Genomic DNA, 18,901 nt, shown 5'->3' on the forward strand with positions numbered 1-18,901 from the left:
TGGACGTGAAATCTTTACTTAGAGAAAAGCGACAGAGTCAGAGACCCACGGGGGCGGGGCTGCAGCGAGGGCGCCTGGGGACACGAACACGGCGGAGAGCATCGGGAGACGCGCTGGTCACAGGAGCTGGCGGAGGACGCTGCGGAGACAGAGCCCGAGGGTTGAGAGCGGCGACGCGGCCAGGGGCTCCCCGCGGACCCCGCGTCACCCGGCGGGCTCGGATTCGCAACGCCCAACCCCGAGGTTCTGGCGGGCCGGGTCGGAGGGAAGAGGAAGGGAAGGGTGGCGGGGGTCTTTGGCTCAGAAGCGGTGGCGGGAGGCCAGGAAGAGACCTGGGCAGAGCCGGCCGGAGCCCCGCGGCGCGCACCTACCCCGGGCCGGGCTGCGGGGCTGGAGACGTCACTGCGCGGGCGGGGGCGCCGCGCTCCCGGCCGCCTTCCGCGCCGCCTCCTTCTCCGCCTTGGCCGACGGCTTCCCGGGGGGTTCGGTGGCCGCCGCCGCCGCCCCAGCCTGGGTGGGCCCCTTGCGCTCCTCCTTGGCTGCGCGGTAGCCGTCCCCCCAGGCCGCCGGCGTCTCCGTGCCGTGCTTGCGGCTCAGCGGGTAGGCCCCGATGGCCGCCAGGATGCTGCGGTGGCGCTCGGGGTCCATCTCCGTGTAGTACATCTCCAGGGTCAGCGGCGTGCAGATCTTGTGCTGCGGGAGGGGCCGGGTCAGGGTCGGTGGGGCTGAGCCCTCCTGTGCGCCCCGGGCCCAGGCCCTCCCGCTTCTGGGGTTGGGGACACTGCGGACAGTTTGTAATGGAGCCATGGCTTCAGGACACCGAAGATCAGCCTCCAGTTCAGAACTCAGGGCCCTGGAGGGGCATGGAGCCAGGAGGTCGCGGGTTGTAAGGGGAGGGGCCACCCAGGGAGAGGGGCGCAGACACCAGTGGACCTGCCCAGCGCAGCAAGGACTCTGCGGAGCGCGCTCCAGAGCATAAACCATGGAGTTAAGGAGAAAAGGAGCAGATTTTACTTCTGATAAATAAAAGGCTTTCTAAAAACACACTAAAAGCTGTAACCATTATTGACAAAGATATTTTTTAAAAAAAAGGATGGAAGAAAATATTTGCCAAATAGGTGGGGAGCATCAATATCATGTTATATAAAAATAAAACCTCACACAAGTCACTCAGGAGGACAGATGACCCCTAGAGAGGCGGCTGCAGGGTGACCTTTTCTGCCTCATCTTTTTACTTATTTTTTAAATTACAAGAAGAGAAACCCATCACTAACTTATCTTTTCTTTTAAGTTTTCAAAAGATACGATCTCATGTTCTAGAGAAGTAACAGGAACATGGCTTTGGAGACCACGTTCCCCCAGCAGCAGGAGACACCCCTGCCACCCCCTGCCTGGAGGCTGTGGGAGGAGGGGCGGCTCTACACCCCCCACCAGAGCCCTGGCCCCCTTACCCGCAGCAGGAAGCCGTCGGGGCAGGTGAACTGGTCGTACCAGATGGCCTTGTACATGATCAGCACGCAGCCCAGTAGCGCCATGGCGAAGGCGATCATCCGCGCGGTGGGCAGCTGGCAGGAGGGCAGAGAGGGGCTCAGCCACGCCAGGCAGGGGCGGTCTTTGTGGGGAGCTCCTCAGTCTTGATGCCCCACCCCCGCCCTGGGCAGCCAGTGGCTTTTCCAACTTTTCCGAGGGTCAAGTGTGCAGGCGTCACCCCTGGGGGCCAGGCCTTGCTGGTGGCCCCTCCACTGGGGTTCTGGAAACATCTGCCACCAGGTAAAGTGATGTGGCCTTTGACCCAGGTGGGTCTTGCAGGAATTTGCAGTTTCCCTGCGGTGTGGGCTCCCAGGGGATGGGGCCGCAGCCTGCACTCACCAGGCCTCCCAGGTGACTGCCCACGGTGGGTGCATGTGCGGTAACATGAGCTGCAGACTGGAACGTGAGGCCAGGGGCGGGGAGCCCTAGCAGATCTGACTACTGGAGAACGGAAGGCTTTGGAAACAGTCCACTAAAAATGACTAAAGCTATCATTCGTAACATTGACAGATTTAAACAAGACGATGAGAGAAGATATTTGCCAGATATACTGCAGAAAGGAAGTATTGCATAGAAAGCCCATAAGTCACTGAAGATGAGACAATGACCCACTGGGCAAACAAGCAAGCAGCACTCGCGGGTGCTTCCGAGAAAGAAAAACATCTCAGGAGCGCCACTGTTTGGTCAGTCTGCACCTGCAGCCTCGGGAGGGGGCCTGGTGGGTGCAGGGCAGCCAGTGGGGCCAGCTCTGGGCGGGATGACTCACTGCCACCCTCTCCTCCCTGAGAGCAAGGGGACCCCAGACTGGCCTGGACGGAGCCCAGGCACCCCCAGCTGCCTTCCACCTTCTCTTCCTGTCCTGAGTCCCCACAGTGGGTGGGGTGGGTGTGGTTACCCTGCGCCCTTCCTCTGGGTGGCTGCAGTTCAGCCTCTGGCCCTCCAGGTCAGGGAACTTCTTCTGCTGGTCTGGGGAGGACAGCTGGTATTCTGTCTGTGTCTTGATGACCACCTGTGAAAAGAGATGGCCATGGCCTCAGTAGGCAGCTGGCAGGGACCCAAGAGAGCCCTGAACTGAGAGGGGAGGGAGCCAGGGTCAGCTTCGTGGCAGTGGTGTTGACGCTGACCCATCTCCCAGGACTGTCTGGTGGATGGCAGGGCTCCAGCAGCTACAAAGTGAGGCCAAGGGAAGGTGGACGCTGAAAGTCGGCTGGGCGCATGGCAGCTCTGGGCCTGGCTGGGCTGCTGACAGAGCCCCTCACTCTGCCTGCTGCCTTCAACTCAGGGTGCTGGAGAATTGCCCTTGGCCAGCAGGGGTGGTCCTCCTGCCCCGGGTCCCCAGCATAGATGCTGCCCCCACCTCCAGCAGGGACAACTCGGGGTGCCCTTCATGCTGCATGACTCCCTGGGGGGTCAAACTGGGCTGGGCTCGAGCTGAGCTCTTTGCTTCTCCCCAGTTTCTGCTATAAGCAACCCCAGTGGTCACTTGCCCAAGGACCCCCAGATCTCAGGCTAAACCCAGGACAGGGCCATGCCCCAAGGGGAAGGGTGGGAAGCATTGCCTGCTGAGTGCCCTATGGACGGCACGTGGGCGGGGTGCTGTCTAGGTGTCAGTGCGTGAATTCTCGGTTACCCATCGGCCAGTTTGCCCAGCTCTGGCATATGGGGGAGCTGACCAGGAGGTCACACAGAGTGCCCATGGCCAGCTGGGGCTTTGGCCCCCATGGCCCTTCGTCTGCTTGCTCTACTGCACCTGGGAAGAGGCCATATCTAGACAAACCTCACCCCACACCCCTTTGTTCCCAGGGGAGCCTGAGAAGGGCCCCCACGCTGGCCCAGGCCCTCACCTGGTCAGGGAGTGGCGGCTGGAGCTGGCTGACGTCCAAGGGGCTGATCAGAGGCACACTGTCCATGGCAGCCCCATCCTGGTCCCCAGGGTCTTTACCTGGCTTCCCAGAGAAGCTGCAGCCCAGCTTCACCATGGTGGATGGCAGTCCTTGTCCTGTCCAAAGACAGACAGGGTCACTGCCCACAGGCTGCCCCCTGGATGCCCACGCCAGCTGGCTCTGAAGCCAGAGGACCCTGAGCTGGGCCTAATGCTTCTCACACCAGAGCCGGGGACAGGCTGTAAGTGGTCAGGCCAGCCTCCTTGGACAAACCGGTCAAATCCAGCGAGATGCTGGGTGCTGTACCTTCTTGACCCCCACAGCGCCTCTGGACCCCACAGCACTGCAGGGTACAGCGCCCCAACCAGTGACTGTCCATGAAGCCGGGGGAGACTTCCAACGGCAGCTGCTCTAGACAACCTCCTCTTTCTTCTTCTTCTTCCACTGGTGGCTGCTCTAGACAACCTCCTCTTTCTTCTTCTTCTTCTTCTTCTTCTTCTTCTTCTTTTGAGACAGGATCTTGTTTTGTGGCCCAGGTGGGAGTGCAGTGGTGTGATCTTGGCTTACTGCAGCCTTTGCCTCCTGAGCTTCAGCAGTCCTACCATCTCAGCCTCCCGAGTACCTGGGACCACAGGTGCGCCCCACCACGCCTGGCTAATTTTTAAAATTTGTGTAGAGACGGGGTTTCGTCAGGTTGCCCAGGCTGGTCTCAAGCGATCTGCTTGCCTAGGCCTCCTACAGTGCTGGAATTACAGGAATGAACCACCGCGCCTGACTCTAGACAACCTCCTAAAGCCGACAATCCCGGACATCAGTATGGAGAGTTGGGTGCCAGACTCAGCAAATAAAAATTCTGGTGACCCAGCTAAATTTGAATTTCAAATAAGCAAAGAGCTCATTTTTAATATAAGAGCATCCCACGCAATACGCGGTATGGGACGTGCTTATCCTGAAGTCAGTCCTCATTCTGTCTGGCGCTCTCTGCCAGAGACGCACGAAGTGAGAAAGAGCGGCCACAAGAGGGCACCCGCGAGTCAGCCCAGCTGCGAGCCTGGCGCTAAAGGCCGCGGAGAGCGGGTCTCCTGCGGAGCTGAAAGCCACAGCAGGGCCCCGCGGGGCTGGGAGAGGGCGGGCCCCACTAACCCAGAGAAGCCGAGGGTGCCCGGCTTCGCCTTCAGGCGGACCTTGTAGAGAAAAGGAATGCAGCGGATGACCTCCGAGCTGATGGATGGAAAAAGCAGAAAAAGAAAATGTATTCAATCAATCAAAGGAGAAAAGAAAGGTCCTGTGTGCAGTAGACACGGAACCCGTGGCCCGGTGCTATGGCGGCGCCTGTGGTCCCAGCCACTCGGGAGGCTGAGGCGGGAGAATCGCTTGAACCCGGGAGGCGGAGGTTGCAATGAGCCGAGATCACGCCACTGCACTCCAGCCTAGGTGACAGAACGAAACTCTGCCAAAAAAAAAAAAAAAAGGCAGGGCGCGGTGGCTCACGCCTGTAATCCCAGCACTTTGGGAGGCCGAGGCGGGCGGGTCACGAGGTCAGGAGATCGAGACCATCCTGGCTAACACGGTGAAACCCCGTCTCTACTGAAAAATACAAAAAATTAGCCGGGCGTGGTGGTGGGCGCCTGTAGTCCCAGCTACTTGGGAGGCTGAGGCAGGAGAATGACGTGAACCTGGGAGGCGGAGCTTGCAGTGAGCCGAGATCGCGCCACCGCACTCCAGCCTGGGTGACAGAGAGAGACTCCGTCTCAAAAAAAAAAAAAAAAAAAAAAAGGAATCTGTCATTACAACATTCTCTCACAAAGAACTCCAGGCGCAGACAGCATCACCACAGCATTCTACCAACCATTTACAGGGAAAGTAATGCACATCCACAAAACTCTTCCAGAAAGACAAGGGAGCACTCACCAGCTCCTGAGGCCAACGTAGCCTCAGTCCCTAACCCAGCAAGGACAGCAGCGGAGATGAGCTCACAGGCCAGCCCCCGCCACACGTACACACCACTGCGAGGCCTCAAAGCTCAAGCAGCGTGAATCCAGCGAATACAACAAGGTAACATATCATGACAGTTTGGGTGTATTCTGGAAATGAAGTTTGGCTTAACATTTGACAAGCAATCATATTTTTCACCATATTAACAGAATAATGAAAAAGCGTTATCTGATCAATTGCTAGAGGAGCAGAAGTAACTCTGGGTAAGACTCAGGGCTCATTTACTATTCCTCGGACCCATTAGTGCATTAAGGCAGGAGGCGAGTGCTGTAACTCGGTAACAGTGAACCACTAAATCCCCACAGCAAACCTCACTGAATGTGAATCCTGAAAGTGCCTTGATCTGCGGTTCTACAAGTTATGGTGCTGGAGGTCTCAGCCAATGCTGTAGGGCAGGACAAAGAAAGAGCTCCAGTGCCAGACAAGAAAAAGTAAAACTCTGATTGATTCACCCATGAAACAGTGTCTGTGTTTAGAAACCCCAAAAGAATATATAGACAAATCATAAGGATCAAAAAGTGAGTTTGGCAAGGTTGTTGGATTTAAGGTATTCAGAAATCAGTTACATTCCTATATGTCAGTGGCAAAAATAAATAAATAAATAATTTATTGAAGTACTCAATTTAAATAATATCAAAACTATCAAATCCTCAGGAATAGGTGTAAACAGAGCTGAGGAGCAGGGACAGGGCAGGGCCTTCACATGGAATCCAGGAAACACTGTTGACAGAGACCAAGAAAAGCTAAATTCCCCAAGTAAATGGGGAAGGCTGTGGCTATGGATTTTGGGAGTTTCTATGTTTAAACAAATTACCCACCCCCCAATCTGTAGATGCAGTAAATCTTAAGCAAAATCCCAACAGGGTTTTTAAAATGAACTTGACAAGCACTGTCATTTTATATGGAAGGCAGAGGGGCAGGAACACATCAAGTATCTTGGAAAAGAACATGGATTGCCAGGCACAGTGGCTCACGCCTGTGGTCCCAACACTTTGGGAGGCAGAAGTGGGTGGATCACAAGATCAGGAGTTTGAGACCAGCCTGGCCAACATGGTGAAACCCTGTCTCGACTAAAAATACAAAAACTAGCCGGGCATGGTGGTACACGCCTATAATCCCAGAAACTCGGGAGGCTGAGGCAGGAGAATCCCTTGAACCTGGGAGGCAGAGGTTGCAGCGAGCTGAGATTGCACTACCACACTCCAGCCTGGGCAACAAGAGCAAAACTCCGTCTTGGAAAAAAAAAAAAAAAAGAACATGGAGGAGGTCTCATCTGCCAGGGTCTAGCTTGTTGCACAGCATTGGAAATGGAGAGGTGTGGGGCTACTGCGTGGTGGAAAAAGTCCCACGTGACACACTTTGCACACACAGACCCTGATTTGCAGCATGGCTGCCTCTCAGTAAACTGCTGTCCACATCAAGAGCAGTGAGCCTGATCTCTACCTCACATTACACAGAGAAGTCTACTCCAGGTGGATAAACCTAAACTGGAAAAGCAAAACAATAAAGCATCTCAAAGATAATACAGAAGAAGATTTTTCTGGTCTCAGGGAGGGAAAGGTTTCTTCATTAGGACAATAGGTACTAACCATAAAAGGAAATATTGATAAAATGACTTCATTAAAACTATGAACTTCTGCTTATCAAAACAGCTTCAAAAAATGGAAGCAGAAACCAAGACTGGGAGAAGACAGTTGCAACCCACAAATGATGAGGGTGCATTGTGGGTTGAATGATGTTCCCTCAAAAATATGTCCAAGTCCTAGGATCTGAGTGAGGGGTGCCTTTGAATGGGATCTTATTTGAAAATAGGGTCTTTGCAGATGTAATCAAGCTAAAATAAACTCGTCCTGAATCAGCGTGGGCCTTGACCCAAAACTGGTATCGTTATTAAAACAGGGAAATTAGACATAGGAGAGTGTTATGTGTAGACGGAGCAGAGATTGGAACGATGCAGCTGAAACCCAAGGATTGCTTGGGCCACCAGAAGCTGGAGGAAGCAAGGAAAAAGCTCCCCTAGAGGCTTTGGAGGGAGCATGGCCCCGCGAACACCTTCATTTTGGACTTCTTGACTCCAGAACTGTGAAAGAATTTGTTATTTTAAGCCACCTGCTTGTAATTTGTGACAGCAGCGCGAGGATGTCCAATTAACTGCCAGAGCCAGCAGTGACCACTCTTTCTCGCCCTGCAGTGGCCAGGCTCCGCTGTGGGTTCCAGGTGTGGGTAGGCACCACGGGAACAGGAGCAAGGGACCCGCGGTCACAGAGCTTCTGCCCAGCTGCTGCCACTCAAGTACAGATAATGTGGAGGCATCTGTGTGGAGGAGAATCTAAGGGTGGAAGGAGCTGAGGGTGGAATGATTGCAAGGTGGAAGGATCCGAGGGAGAAGGATTGAGGGGGTGGGGCGGGGGAAGGATCCGAGGGGTGAGGGATCCAAGGACAGAGGGATCCAACGGGGAAGGATTGCGCGGGTGGGGGTGGGGTGGAGGGGAGGGATCCGAGCGGAGGGGTCCGAGGGTGGAACGACCTGAAGGGGAGGGACCCCAACGGGGTGCGGGGAGGGATCCGAAGGGGTAAGGATATGACGCGGGGGGAAGGATCCGACGCAGGGGGAGGGATCCGAGGGTGGAAGGATCTGGGGGGGGGAAGAATCCGACTTGGGGAACGATCCAAGTGGGGTAGGATCCCAGGTGGGAAGGGTCGGAGAGCGGAGGTATCTGAGAGGGAGGGCTCTGAGGGGGAAGATCTGAGAGAGGAAGGCTCTGAGGCGGGATAGGATCTGTGGGCAGAAGGATCTGAGAGTGAAAGGATCTGAAAGGGGAAGGATCTGAGGGGAAAGCGTCTGAGGAGGGAAGGACCTGAGGGGGAAAAATCTGAGGGCGGAATGATCTGAGAGTGGAAGGCTCTGAACGGGGAAGGATCTGAGGAGGATCAGAAGGGTAAGGATCTGATGGTGGAAGGATCTGAGGGGGAAGGACCTGAGGGGGAATGATTGGAGAGGAAGGATCTGAGGGCAGAAAGATAAGAGGGTGGCAGCTTTTGCCTGGGGAAGAATCTGAAGGTAGAAGGATCTGATGGGGAAAGGACCTGAAGGCAGAATGATCTGAGTGGAAGGCTCTGAGGCGGGAAGGATGTGAAGGGGAAGGGTCTGAGGGGGAAGGACCTAGGCGGAAAGAATCTGAGAGGGGAAGGACATGAGGGAGAAGGATCTGAAAGGAGAAGGATCTGAAGGGCGAAGGATCTGAGGGGGGAAGGATCTGAGGGGGGAAGGACATGAGGGGGAAGGATCTGAAAGGCGAAGGATCTGAGGGGGGAAGGCTCTGAGGGGGGAAGGGTCTGAGGGGGGAAGGCTCTGAAGGGGATGCTCTGAGGGGGGAAGGACATGAGGGGGAAGGATCTGAAGGGCGAAGGATCTGGGGGGGAAGGATCTGAGGGGGGAAGGCTCTGAGGGGGGAAGGCTCTGAAGGGGAGGCTCTGAGGGGGGAAGGACATGAGGGAGAAGGATCTGAAAGGCGAAGGATCTGAGGGGGGAAGGCTCTGAGGGGGAGGCTCTGAGGGGGGAAGGACATGAGGGGGAAGGATCTGAAAGGCGAAGGATCTGAGGGGGGAAGGCTCTGAGGGGGGAAGGCTCTGAGGGGGGAAGGCTCTGAAGGGGAGGCTCTGAGGGGGGAAGGACATGAGGGAGAAGGATCTGAAAGGCGAAGGATCTGAGGGGGGAAGGCTCTGAGGGGGAGGCTCTGAGGGGGGAAGGACATGAGGGGGAAGGATCTGAAAGGCGAAGGATCTGAGGGGGGAAGGCTCTGAGGGGGGAAGGGTCTGAGGGGGGAAGGCTCTGAAGGGGATGCTCTGAGGGGGGAAGGACATGAGGGGGAAGGATCTGAAGGGCGAAGGATCTGAGGGGGGAAGGATCTGAGGGGGGAAGGCTCTGAGGGGGGAAGGCTCTGAAGGGGAGGCTCTGAGGGGGAAGGACATGAGGGGGAAGGATCTGAAGGGCGAAGGATCTGAGGGGGGAAGGCTCTGAGGGCGAAGGATCTGAGGGGGGAAGGCTCTGAGGGGGAAGGATCTGAAGGGGAGGCTCTGAGGGGGGAAGGATCAGGGGAGGAAGGATTTGGAGGCGGCAGCTTCTGCGTGGGGAAAGAACTGAGGGGAAGCATCTGCGTGGGCGAGAGTGAGGCTGGTGAAGGAGGGCTGGGTAGGGGATGGGGGAGGCCACCCTGAGCCGGAAGGAGCTAGGCGAGGGGAGACAGGGCCCCCAGTCCTGGACCTGGCCACGCGCTTTGGGGCCCTAACCCGTGCCCCTCGTTGTTGTGTGTTCGTCGCAGGCGACCCTGTGCCTGCCGGGCCTTTCTGGAAGAGGCCGTGCAGTGTCCCCCAGACCACCCACCCCGGGCTGAAGACTCTTCCTGAGGTGGGTTCCCACGTGGCCCGGGCAGGGGCAATGGGCACTCGGCGGGCGAGGTTTCACGGTGCAGCCAGCGTCCGTGTGTGTGCAGGCGGAGACGGACGAGGCGCCACGGGGCTCAGATACCGGAGCGATCCGTGGAAGCAGAGTCGGAGCAGCGGAGGGCCGAGAGGCCGGGGAATGACGTGGGTGTGGGGCGAGGGCAGCCAGCGCTGGGGCTTGAGGTGGAGCTTGGCCCGCGGGGGTGGGGGTGCCACTGAGGAGGAGGGGTCGGGGGTCTCCCCGGAGCGGACGCCCAGAGCAAGCCCAGCCTCTCTACAGACGGGAGAGGGGGAGGCGGAGAAGGGGGCGCAGTCCCGCACCAGGGCCCGCAGCGCCATAGGGTAGGGCCACGCCCCGGAGGGCCCGCGCCAGGAGTCTCCGCCCGAACCCCCGCTCGGGCAGGACCCCCGCCAGGAGGAGCTGCGCTTGAGGGGTCCCCTTCGAGCCAAACTTCAAATCCAACTCCTCGGACGGCCAATTTACGTCATCGCGGGTTTCCATGGCAACGCAGACAGGCCCGAGACGCGTCTTCAGGAAGAAAAAGCCATTGGGGGCCCACTGGAGCCTCGCTTCTGGTTCCGGGCCCAGCGCCCCGGGCGGAATGCGGGGTTGGAAAGGGGGGACTAGCCTGTGTGTGGGGTCCAACCCCCCCACCCCACACACCAGACCTTCCCTTTGCATTGCTGCGTCATGGGGGCCTCCTCCCACGGAAGACACGCGGCTCGTGGAACTGGGGGGCCGCCTCTGCTTCTCCTCCCGGCCCCTCCCTGCACCTGCGCTGTCGCGGCATCTTCTGCGGGTCCCCTGCGCCCCACCCGCCGCGCTCTGGCAGGGAGGCAGTGCCCGGCTCCTGTCTCTGGGGCGGGGAAGGCGTGGGATGCTGATGGCAGATGGGTGGGGGCGCGGGTGAGTGAGGCCGTGCAGATGGACGGATGGATGGCGGGGGCGGGGGTGCAGGCTCTCAGTCGAAAGTCCACGGAAGCTCGGCTGGAGGTCACGTCACAGACTCGCTTCCGCATGCGCCCCCCCCAACCATGGAATGCTGCGTCACGCTGGGGGGTGCGCGCAGGTGGGCTTGTGCGGGCCGGGCACAAGCGCGTGTGACTGCGGATCTCTGAGGGTCCCGCCCAGCCCCCGCGGGCGCCACCGCAGCCTCCCGCCCCTGGCGCTGCAGGGGGCTGTGGCTGCCCCGCTTATTAAAAGGCAGCTGCGCTGCGGGGTCGGCGCAGCCCCGCGGAGGGGAGTGGGCGCGCAGCTGCTCCCGCTTCCAGCCCAGCCACCTGTGGCCCCGCACCCGAGCCTGCTGCAGGTGGTTCCGGAGCCGCGCCCCTCCCGGCCTCCTGGCCACCTCTTGCCTGTCACGCAGACGCCCCCATCAAGCCCACCCCCCACCCCCAACCCCCGTGCGGGCAGCGGCTCCTCGGTGCTCTGGTCCGACGCCCCTTCTGTCGCCCTCCCCACCCTGCCTCCGGCAGACAGAGCTGGGCGGGAGCTGGGACTGGTACCCCCTCCCCACCTCGGAGACACCCTTAACTCCAGGCTGCGATCCTCGTGCCGGGGCCCCGCCGTCACGGGAAGCCTGGAGACCACCGCCCTCGGGTCCGCGGGGTCGGACTGGCCTGGGGCAGCCAGAGGAGGCCCGAGGGAGGAGGGCGGCCGTGCAGCGCGCCCTGCACACTCGCACCCGCACACGCGCCTCGCACACACGCACTCACACCCTCATCCGCACGCGCGCCACGCACAAGCGCACTCGCGAGCACACGCACCTCGCACACACACCCGCACACGCGCCTCGCACCCCCGCACCCCTTCGGGCCCCCCGCCCCCATTCTGCAAGAAATGTGGAAATAGCTCACAGGCGGCTCCACTGGCAGCTGCTGCAGGACGCGGTCGGGGAGGACGACGATGCGGATGTGGATGCGGAGGATGCGGTTCCAGACGCTTCGCAGCCGGGCGGGGCGGGGGCTGCAGCTGCGAGACCGAGGCTGTGGTCGCCATGGAAACGCGGCTAGAGGCGGGGCCTCGACTCTGGTCCCGCACCCTCTACCCCCGCCCACCGCCCCGGCTAGGGAGCCGCGCATGCGCCCCTCAGACCCTGCTCGGGCCTCACTACACACCTCATACACACACCTGATGCACACACACCTGACACATCCCCAGAAACCACACCTCGAACACCAGACACATCCAAACACACTCACACACATCCCAGACACACACCTCACACAAACACCCCCCCCACACACCTCACAAACACCCCAAACACCTGACACACACACACCCCAGAATCACACATCTCGAACACCAGACACATCCAAACACACCCGACACACACACCCCAGACACACACCCAACACACACCCGACACACACACCACACACCTCACACACACCCCAGACACACACACACCTGACACACACACACCCCAGAATCACACATCTCGAACACCAGACACATCCAAACACACCCCAGACACACACACCCCAGACACACACCCAACACACACCCGACACACACACCACACACACCTCACACACACCCCAGACACACACACACCTGACACACCCGACACACCCCCAGAATCACACACCTCAAACACCACATTCAAACACACACCTCACACACACCCGACACACACCTGACACACACGTGACACACACCTGACACAACCCCAGAAACATACACCTGACACACACCTCACACACACCCAACAACACATATACCTGATACACACCCCAGGCACACATTTGACACACATACCCCAGAAACACCTCAGACAACAGATACATCCAAACACACACCTCACACACACCTGACACACACAGCCTAGTAATACACACATCAAATACCAGACATCCAAACACACATCTCACACACACCTCAGACACACACACAGCTGACACACCTGACAACCCCCAGAAACACACATTTCAAACACCAGACACATCCAGACACCCACCTCACACACACCCAACACACACACACCTGAGACACACCCCACACACCTAACCCACACCCCACACACCTGACCCACACCCCAGAAACACACATCTGACAAACACACCCCAGACACACACACACCTGACACCCTCCCCAGAAACACCTCAAACACCAAATACATCTAAACACACAATTCACACACACCCCAGACATACCTCACACACACACACCCCAGACATACCTCACACACACACACCTGACACATACCTCACACACACACCTGACACATACCCCAGAAACACACCTCACACACCAGACACACCCACACATCTCACATACACGACACACACCTGACACCCACCCCAGAAACACACATCTCACACACCAGACACCCAAACACACCTCACACCCCTGACACACACCCCACACCTGACACACACACCTGACCCACACCCCAGAAACACACACCTTAAACAGCAGAAACACCCAAACACACCCCCACACACCTGACACACCTGATGCCCATCTGACACATACCCCAGAAACACACCAGACACACCCAAACACACTCACCTCAAACACATCCCTGACACACACACACCACACACCTGACATACACACACCTGACCCACACCCCACACACCTGACACACACCCCAGAAATACCTCACACACCAGACACACCCAAACACACCTCACGCCACACACCCCTCAGACACACGCCTCACACACCAGCCATACACACATCACATACACCTCTCACACACACCCCCAACACACACCTCACACACACCCCACACACGCTCTTGACCCATACAGTTCACATACCAGACACACCCACACACACCTCACACACCCGACACACCCACACACGCCCCAACACACACCTGACACCAGTCACCCAGGAAACACGCTTCACACACACCACACACCCAAACACACACCGCGAACACCAGACACACAACCACACATACACCCAAACACCCCAGACACACATACCTCACATCGGACACCACATACCCAACACACCTCACATATACCCTAGACACAGCGGAAACACACACCTACCAAACACACACACACCAGACACAGCCCCTGCAGACCTGACACACCCACACCTGACACACACCCCAGACACACCTCACACACCAAAACACCCTAGACACACATCCCAAACACTGGACACACACCTCACACACACACACTAGACACACCCCCATACACACCTCACAGACACACCAGACACATGCCACACACACCTCACACCACACACCTGACACATACATGATACACACCCGACACACATAGACACACCCTGGACTCATACCCCGGATGCACACCACACCCCCCCAACACACCTCACAAATGCACCCCACATACTGCTTACACACCAGACACACCTGACATGCACACCCCAAACACCTCACACATCCCAGACACACACACCTCACACACATGCCTGACACACACACCAGATACACAGCCCCCACACACACATCCCATGCACACCTCACACATGCATCAGACACACACACCCCAGAAACACACCTCACAAACGCACCACACACCCCCAGATCTACACACCTGACACAACCCTCACACACCTAACACACACCCTCACACACCTAACACATACACCTCACACAAACACTCCACATACCTCAGGCACACACACCCCAGACACACACATGCTCGACACACGCACCTCCCATGCACATACACCCTCACACACCTCACGCACACACCAGCCACACATGCCTGACATATACTCGACACACACATCCCTTACACACTCCAGACACACACACCTGACATACAACTCACACACTTCACAGATGCACACCTGACACACGTATCCCTGACCTGCACACACACCCTTCACACATACACCCTAGACACATCCTGGATCCACACACTCTTGACACACACCCTAGACACTGACAACCCCACACACAAACCCCTGACACACACCCCAGACACCTCCAAACACTCCCTTCATACATATATCCCAGATGCACACACACCCCTACACACCTCAGGCACACACACTCCTGACACATGCACCCCATGCACCCTCCCACACAGGTGGCACACATTCCTCACACACACCTGACACACCTGACTCAGACACACCTGTCACCCCAGCAGACACCTGACACACTCAAAACACCTCTCACACCTGACACACATCACGCAAACATTTCACTTACCTCACACACCTGACACACAGCCCTCACACACACCTCACACACACCTCACACATATATACACACCACAAAACATTTCATACTTCACACACACCTGACACCTCATAACACACACCTGACATGCACACCTCACAACTCACATATCTGACACACGCGTGACATGCACTCACAGACACATCACACACCCGCACACCTTACACACATCTCACACACCTGACATACACATGTGACACACACACATCTCACACATACAAACCCTCACGCACACGCACACACGCTCGCCGCCTCACTGTGCAGGGGCAGGTGCCCTGGCCAGCTCAACCCTGGCTGCTCCTTGGTCTGGGGCCCCCCAGGGTCTCCAGGTGGACCTTGGGTGGATGCTCAGACTCCCCCGTCCCCTCCGCCTTTGTGCTGGGTCAGACCCAGCTGGGTTTGGCTCCCACTCACCCTGAGGATGGCCCTGGCGCCCGCATGGTGCCCAGCACACAGAAGGCGCTCCATAGGCATTTGCCTGAGTGCGGCTCCCAGCTGTGGGTGGTCAGCAGTGACAGGAGCATGCGTTGGTGATGCCTTCGTTTTCATTGCTAAACCGTAACCCAGTGTTCCCGCTGTTAACTCATGGACATGCCGCGTTTCATCCACGCTGAACGGTAACACGTTGCTACCTCTGTTACCGCGTTTCATCCACGCTGAACGGTAACCCGTTGTTACTGCTGTCTTTTGTTTTGTTTTGTTTTGTTTTTTTGAGACGGAGTCTCGGTCTGTCGCCCAGGCTGGAGGGCAGTGGCGCAATCTTGGCTCACGGCAAGCCCCGCCTCCCGGGTTCACGCCATTCTCCTGCCTCAGCCTCCCGAGTAGCTGGGACTACAGGCACCCGCCACCAAGCCCGGCTAAATTATTTTTTGTATTTTTAGTAGAGACGGGGTTTCACCATGTTAGCCAGGATGGTCTCGATCGCCTGACCTCGTGATCCGCCTGCCTCGGCCTCCCAAAGTGCTGAGATTACAGGCGTGAGCCACTGCGCCCGACCTGTTTTGTTTTAGTTTAGTTTTGTTTTTTTAAGAGGAGTTTTGCTCTTGTTGCCCAGGCTGGAGTGCAATGGCACGTTCTCGGCTCACCACAACCTCTGCCTCCAGGGTTCAAGCGATTCTCCTGCCTGAGCCTCCTGAGTAGCTGAGATTATAGGCGTGTGCCACCACGCCTGGCTAATTTTTGTATTTTTAGTAGAGACAGGGTTTCACCATATTGGCCAGGCTGGTCTCAAACTCCTGACCTCAGGTGATCCGCCTGCCTTGGCCTCCCAAAGTGCTGTGATTACAGGCGTGAGCCACCACGCCCGGCCATTATTGCTGTTAACCCATGGATTCTCCAGGTTTCATCCATTCATCCATATGAACTGTTTCCAGTTTGTCAGCTGTTTATAATGTTGTGGTGAACATTCTTATTCCAACCTTGGTGGACGCGTGCTTTTATTTCTCTTGGGTAGTTACTGAAGAGTGGAATTGCCAAATTTGATGGAAATTGACATTTAACTTTTAAAGAAAATGCTAAAATGTGTTTTTCCAAAGTGGCCGTACCATGTGACATTCCCACCAGCAGTATAGGAGGGTTCCAGTTTCTCCACATCCTCACCAACTCTTGATTTTTTTTTTTTTTTGAGACAGTCTCCCTCTGGCCAGGCTGGAGTATAGTGGCACAATCTTGGCTCATTGCAACCTCCACCTCCCGGGTTCAAACGATTCTCCTGCCTCAGGCACCCAAGTAGCTGGGACTATAGGCTCATGCCACCATGCCTGGCTAATTTTTGTATTTTTAGTAAAGATGGGGTTTCACCATGTTGGCCAGGATGGTCTCAACCCGCCTTGGCCTCCTAAAGTGCTGGGATGACAGGCGTGAGCCACCGTGCCCAGCAACCAACTCTTGATCCTTGATTTTGTCTTTTTTATACTAGCCATCTGTCTTAGCTGAGGCTGCCATAACAAATTGCCAGAGACTGGGCAGCTTCAACAATGGAAATTCATGTTCTCACAGCGATGGAGGCTGACGTCTGAGACGGAGCTGTTGGCAGGGTTGGCTCCTCCTGAGGCTGCTCCCTGGGTTTGTGGGTGGCCACACCTCCCCGTGTCCTTACATGGTCTTCCCTTTGGCGTATCTGTGTGTTCTCATCTCTTCTTATAAGGACACCAGTCCTGTTGAATTAGGGTCCACCCTAATAACCTTGCTTTACCTTACTTACATCTTTAAAAACCCATCTCCAAATATCGTCATATTCTGAGGGGTTAGGACATCAATGTATGAATTTAGAGGGGACACAGCCCATAACACCGTCCTATAGGAGTGTAGCTGTGGCTTGAGTCCACGTCGCCCTAGTGACAAGTGGTGCTGAACATCTTCTCAGGGTGGAGTCACCATTTGTAAATCATCTATGGTGAAATGTCTGTGCAAATGTTTTGAATATTTTTCAGTTGGGTTGTTTGTCTTTTTATTGTTGAGTTGTAAGAGTTCTTTTTATATTCTGGGTATAAGTCCTTTTCTTTCTTTTTTTTAGTTTTATTATTATTTTTTTGAGATGGAGTCTCACTGTGTCAACCAGGCTGGAGTGCAGTGGTGCAGTCTCATCTCACTGCAACCTCCGCCTCCCGGGTTCAAGCGATTCTCTTGCCTCAGCCTCCCTAGTAGCTGGGACTATAGGCGCCTGCCACCACACCCAGCTAATTTTTGTATTCTTAGTAGAAACGGGGTTTCGCTATTTTGGCCAGGGTGGTCTCGAACTCCTGACCTCGAGTGATCCTCCCGCCTCAGCTTCCCAAAGCGCTGGAATTACAGGCGTGAGCCACTGCACCTGGCCCTTTATTTTTAATTTTTAAAAAGTTTTAATTATTATGGGTACATAATAGGTATATATATCCATGGGGTACACGGATGCCATATGTAATGATCAAACCAGGATAATTGGGGTATCCATAACCCCAAGAATGTATCATTTCTTTGTGCTAACATTCTAATTCCACTCTTTTTTGTTAATTTAAAATATACAACAGGCTAGTCACAGTGGCTCATGCCTGTGGTCCCAGCACTTTGGGAGGCCTGAGTGGGAGGATTGCTTGAGCCCAGGAGTTCGAGACGAGCCTGGGGACCTCGTCTCATTTTACTAAAGACTAGATGTTTTAGATAATATATTGCAAACATTTTGAGTTCTGATATTTTCTCCCAAGGGTTGTTGTTGCTGTTTTGTTGAAATCTGTGGACTTTGTTTCCCCTGTAGCACGTGGCCTGGTGTCTCCGCCCAGTTTTTTAAGCCTGTCTTCCTTGAGTCACACTGGGCTGTGTGGTTGGAGGCTGTGCTCAGGCTGCGGGACCCACTCTGCTGGTGCCTCAAGGGTGGGCTGGGGGCCACGCTCTGTGTGGATGCAGTTTTTAAGGTGCCCGACCTTTACTTCCCACCGGGTGTCTCCCGTCTCCTCAGTGTGAATGCACAGACTTGTGTTGGGCCAGAGGGATGGGGAGGTCAGCTGGGACTGTGTGGGAACCTGGGGAGGCTCCCTGTGCCTTTCTCATTCCAGACCTGATCTCCCCATTCAAGTTCGGGCTGGCCTGCCAATCACTGCTCATAATCCCCTTGGGGACCCCAGTTCCCTGAGCCACTGGCCTTCTGCTGCCTCCCCCGTGGAGCCACTCGGCCACTGAGGGGTGGGTGGGAGTGTAACTGCCCAACAGGCTCATTCTGCTTGCTGCCCAGAGAGAGCCGATTTATCAGGGCAGAGAGAAACTGCAACACGGAAAGTTTAATTCACACGGAGCCGGCTGAACGGGAGGCTGGAGCTTTATCACTACTCAAAGTTTAAAGGATAATTTGGTGGGTAGGGGTTGGGAAGCAGGGAGTGCTGATCGGTTGGGTTGCAG

The 18,901-nt window shown here is 56.4% G+C and overlaps 2 protein-coding genes across 3 annotated transcripts in view; one reads left to right on the forward strand and one right to left on the reverse strand.

The window, feature by feature from the left end:
• CALY (calcyon neuron specific vesicular protein) lies at positions 1-11,867 on the reverse strand. The gene is made up of 6 exons (XM_034951461.2): positions 11,709-11,867; positions 3,375-3,529; positions 2,426-2,539; positions 1,452-1,565; positions 372-693; positions 1-139 (listed from the first exon to the last, which is right to left on the reverse strand). Exons 2-5 carry the CDS (start codon positions 3,507-3,509, stop codon positions 400-402), a joined length of 657 nt encoding a protein of 218 aa, XP_034807352.1. The 5' UTR covers positions 3,510-3,529; positions 11,709-11,867; the 3' UTR covers positions 1-139; positions 372-399.
• Positions 3,536-18,901, forward strand: part of PRAP1 (proline rich acidic protein 1) — a 26,036-nt gene continuing 10,670 nt past the window's right edge. Inside the window, exons 1-2 of one of the 2 annotated variants that reach the window (XM_008969304.3) lie at positions 3,536-8,347; positions 9,731-9,816. The gene's annotated coding sequence lies outside the window, so the exon portion shown is untranslated. Of the gene's footprint in view, positions 8,348-9,442; positions 9,817-18,901 lie in introns of those variants that run through there. The other variant, XM_055093523.2, reaches the window with a different exon arrangement.

Source organism: Pan paniscus, chromosome 8 (genome assembly GCF_029289425.2).
Source record: "Pan paniscus chromosome 8, NHGRI_mPanPan1-v2.0_pri, whole genome shotgun sequence".
Classification (NCBI taxonomy): Eukaryota; Metazoa; Chordata; class Mammalia; order Primates; family Hominidae; genus Pan; species Pan paniscus.

Excerpts from the sequence above, each read along its gene's own strand:
- CALY (XM_034951461.2), bottom strand. The coding sequence starts at position 3,509 with ATGGTGAAGCTGGGCTGCAGCTTCTCTGGGAAGCCAGGTAAAGACCCT. Across the intron at positions 2,540-3,374 it reads AGCCGCCACTCCCTGACCAG|GTGGTCATCAAGACACAGAC; the intron begins GTGAGGGCCTGG and ends CTCTTTTCACAG. Across the intron at positions 1,566-2,425 it reads ACCCAGAGGAAGGGCGCAGG|CTGCCCACCGCGCGGATGAT; the intron begins GTAACCACACCC and ends CCCTCCTGCCAG.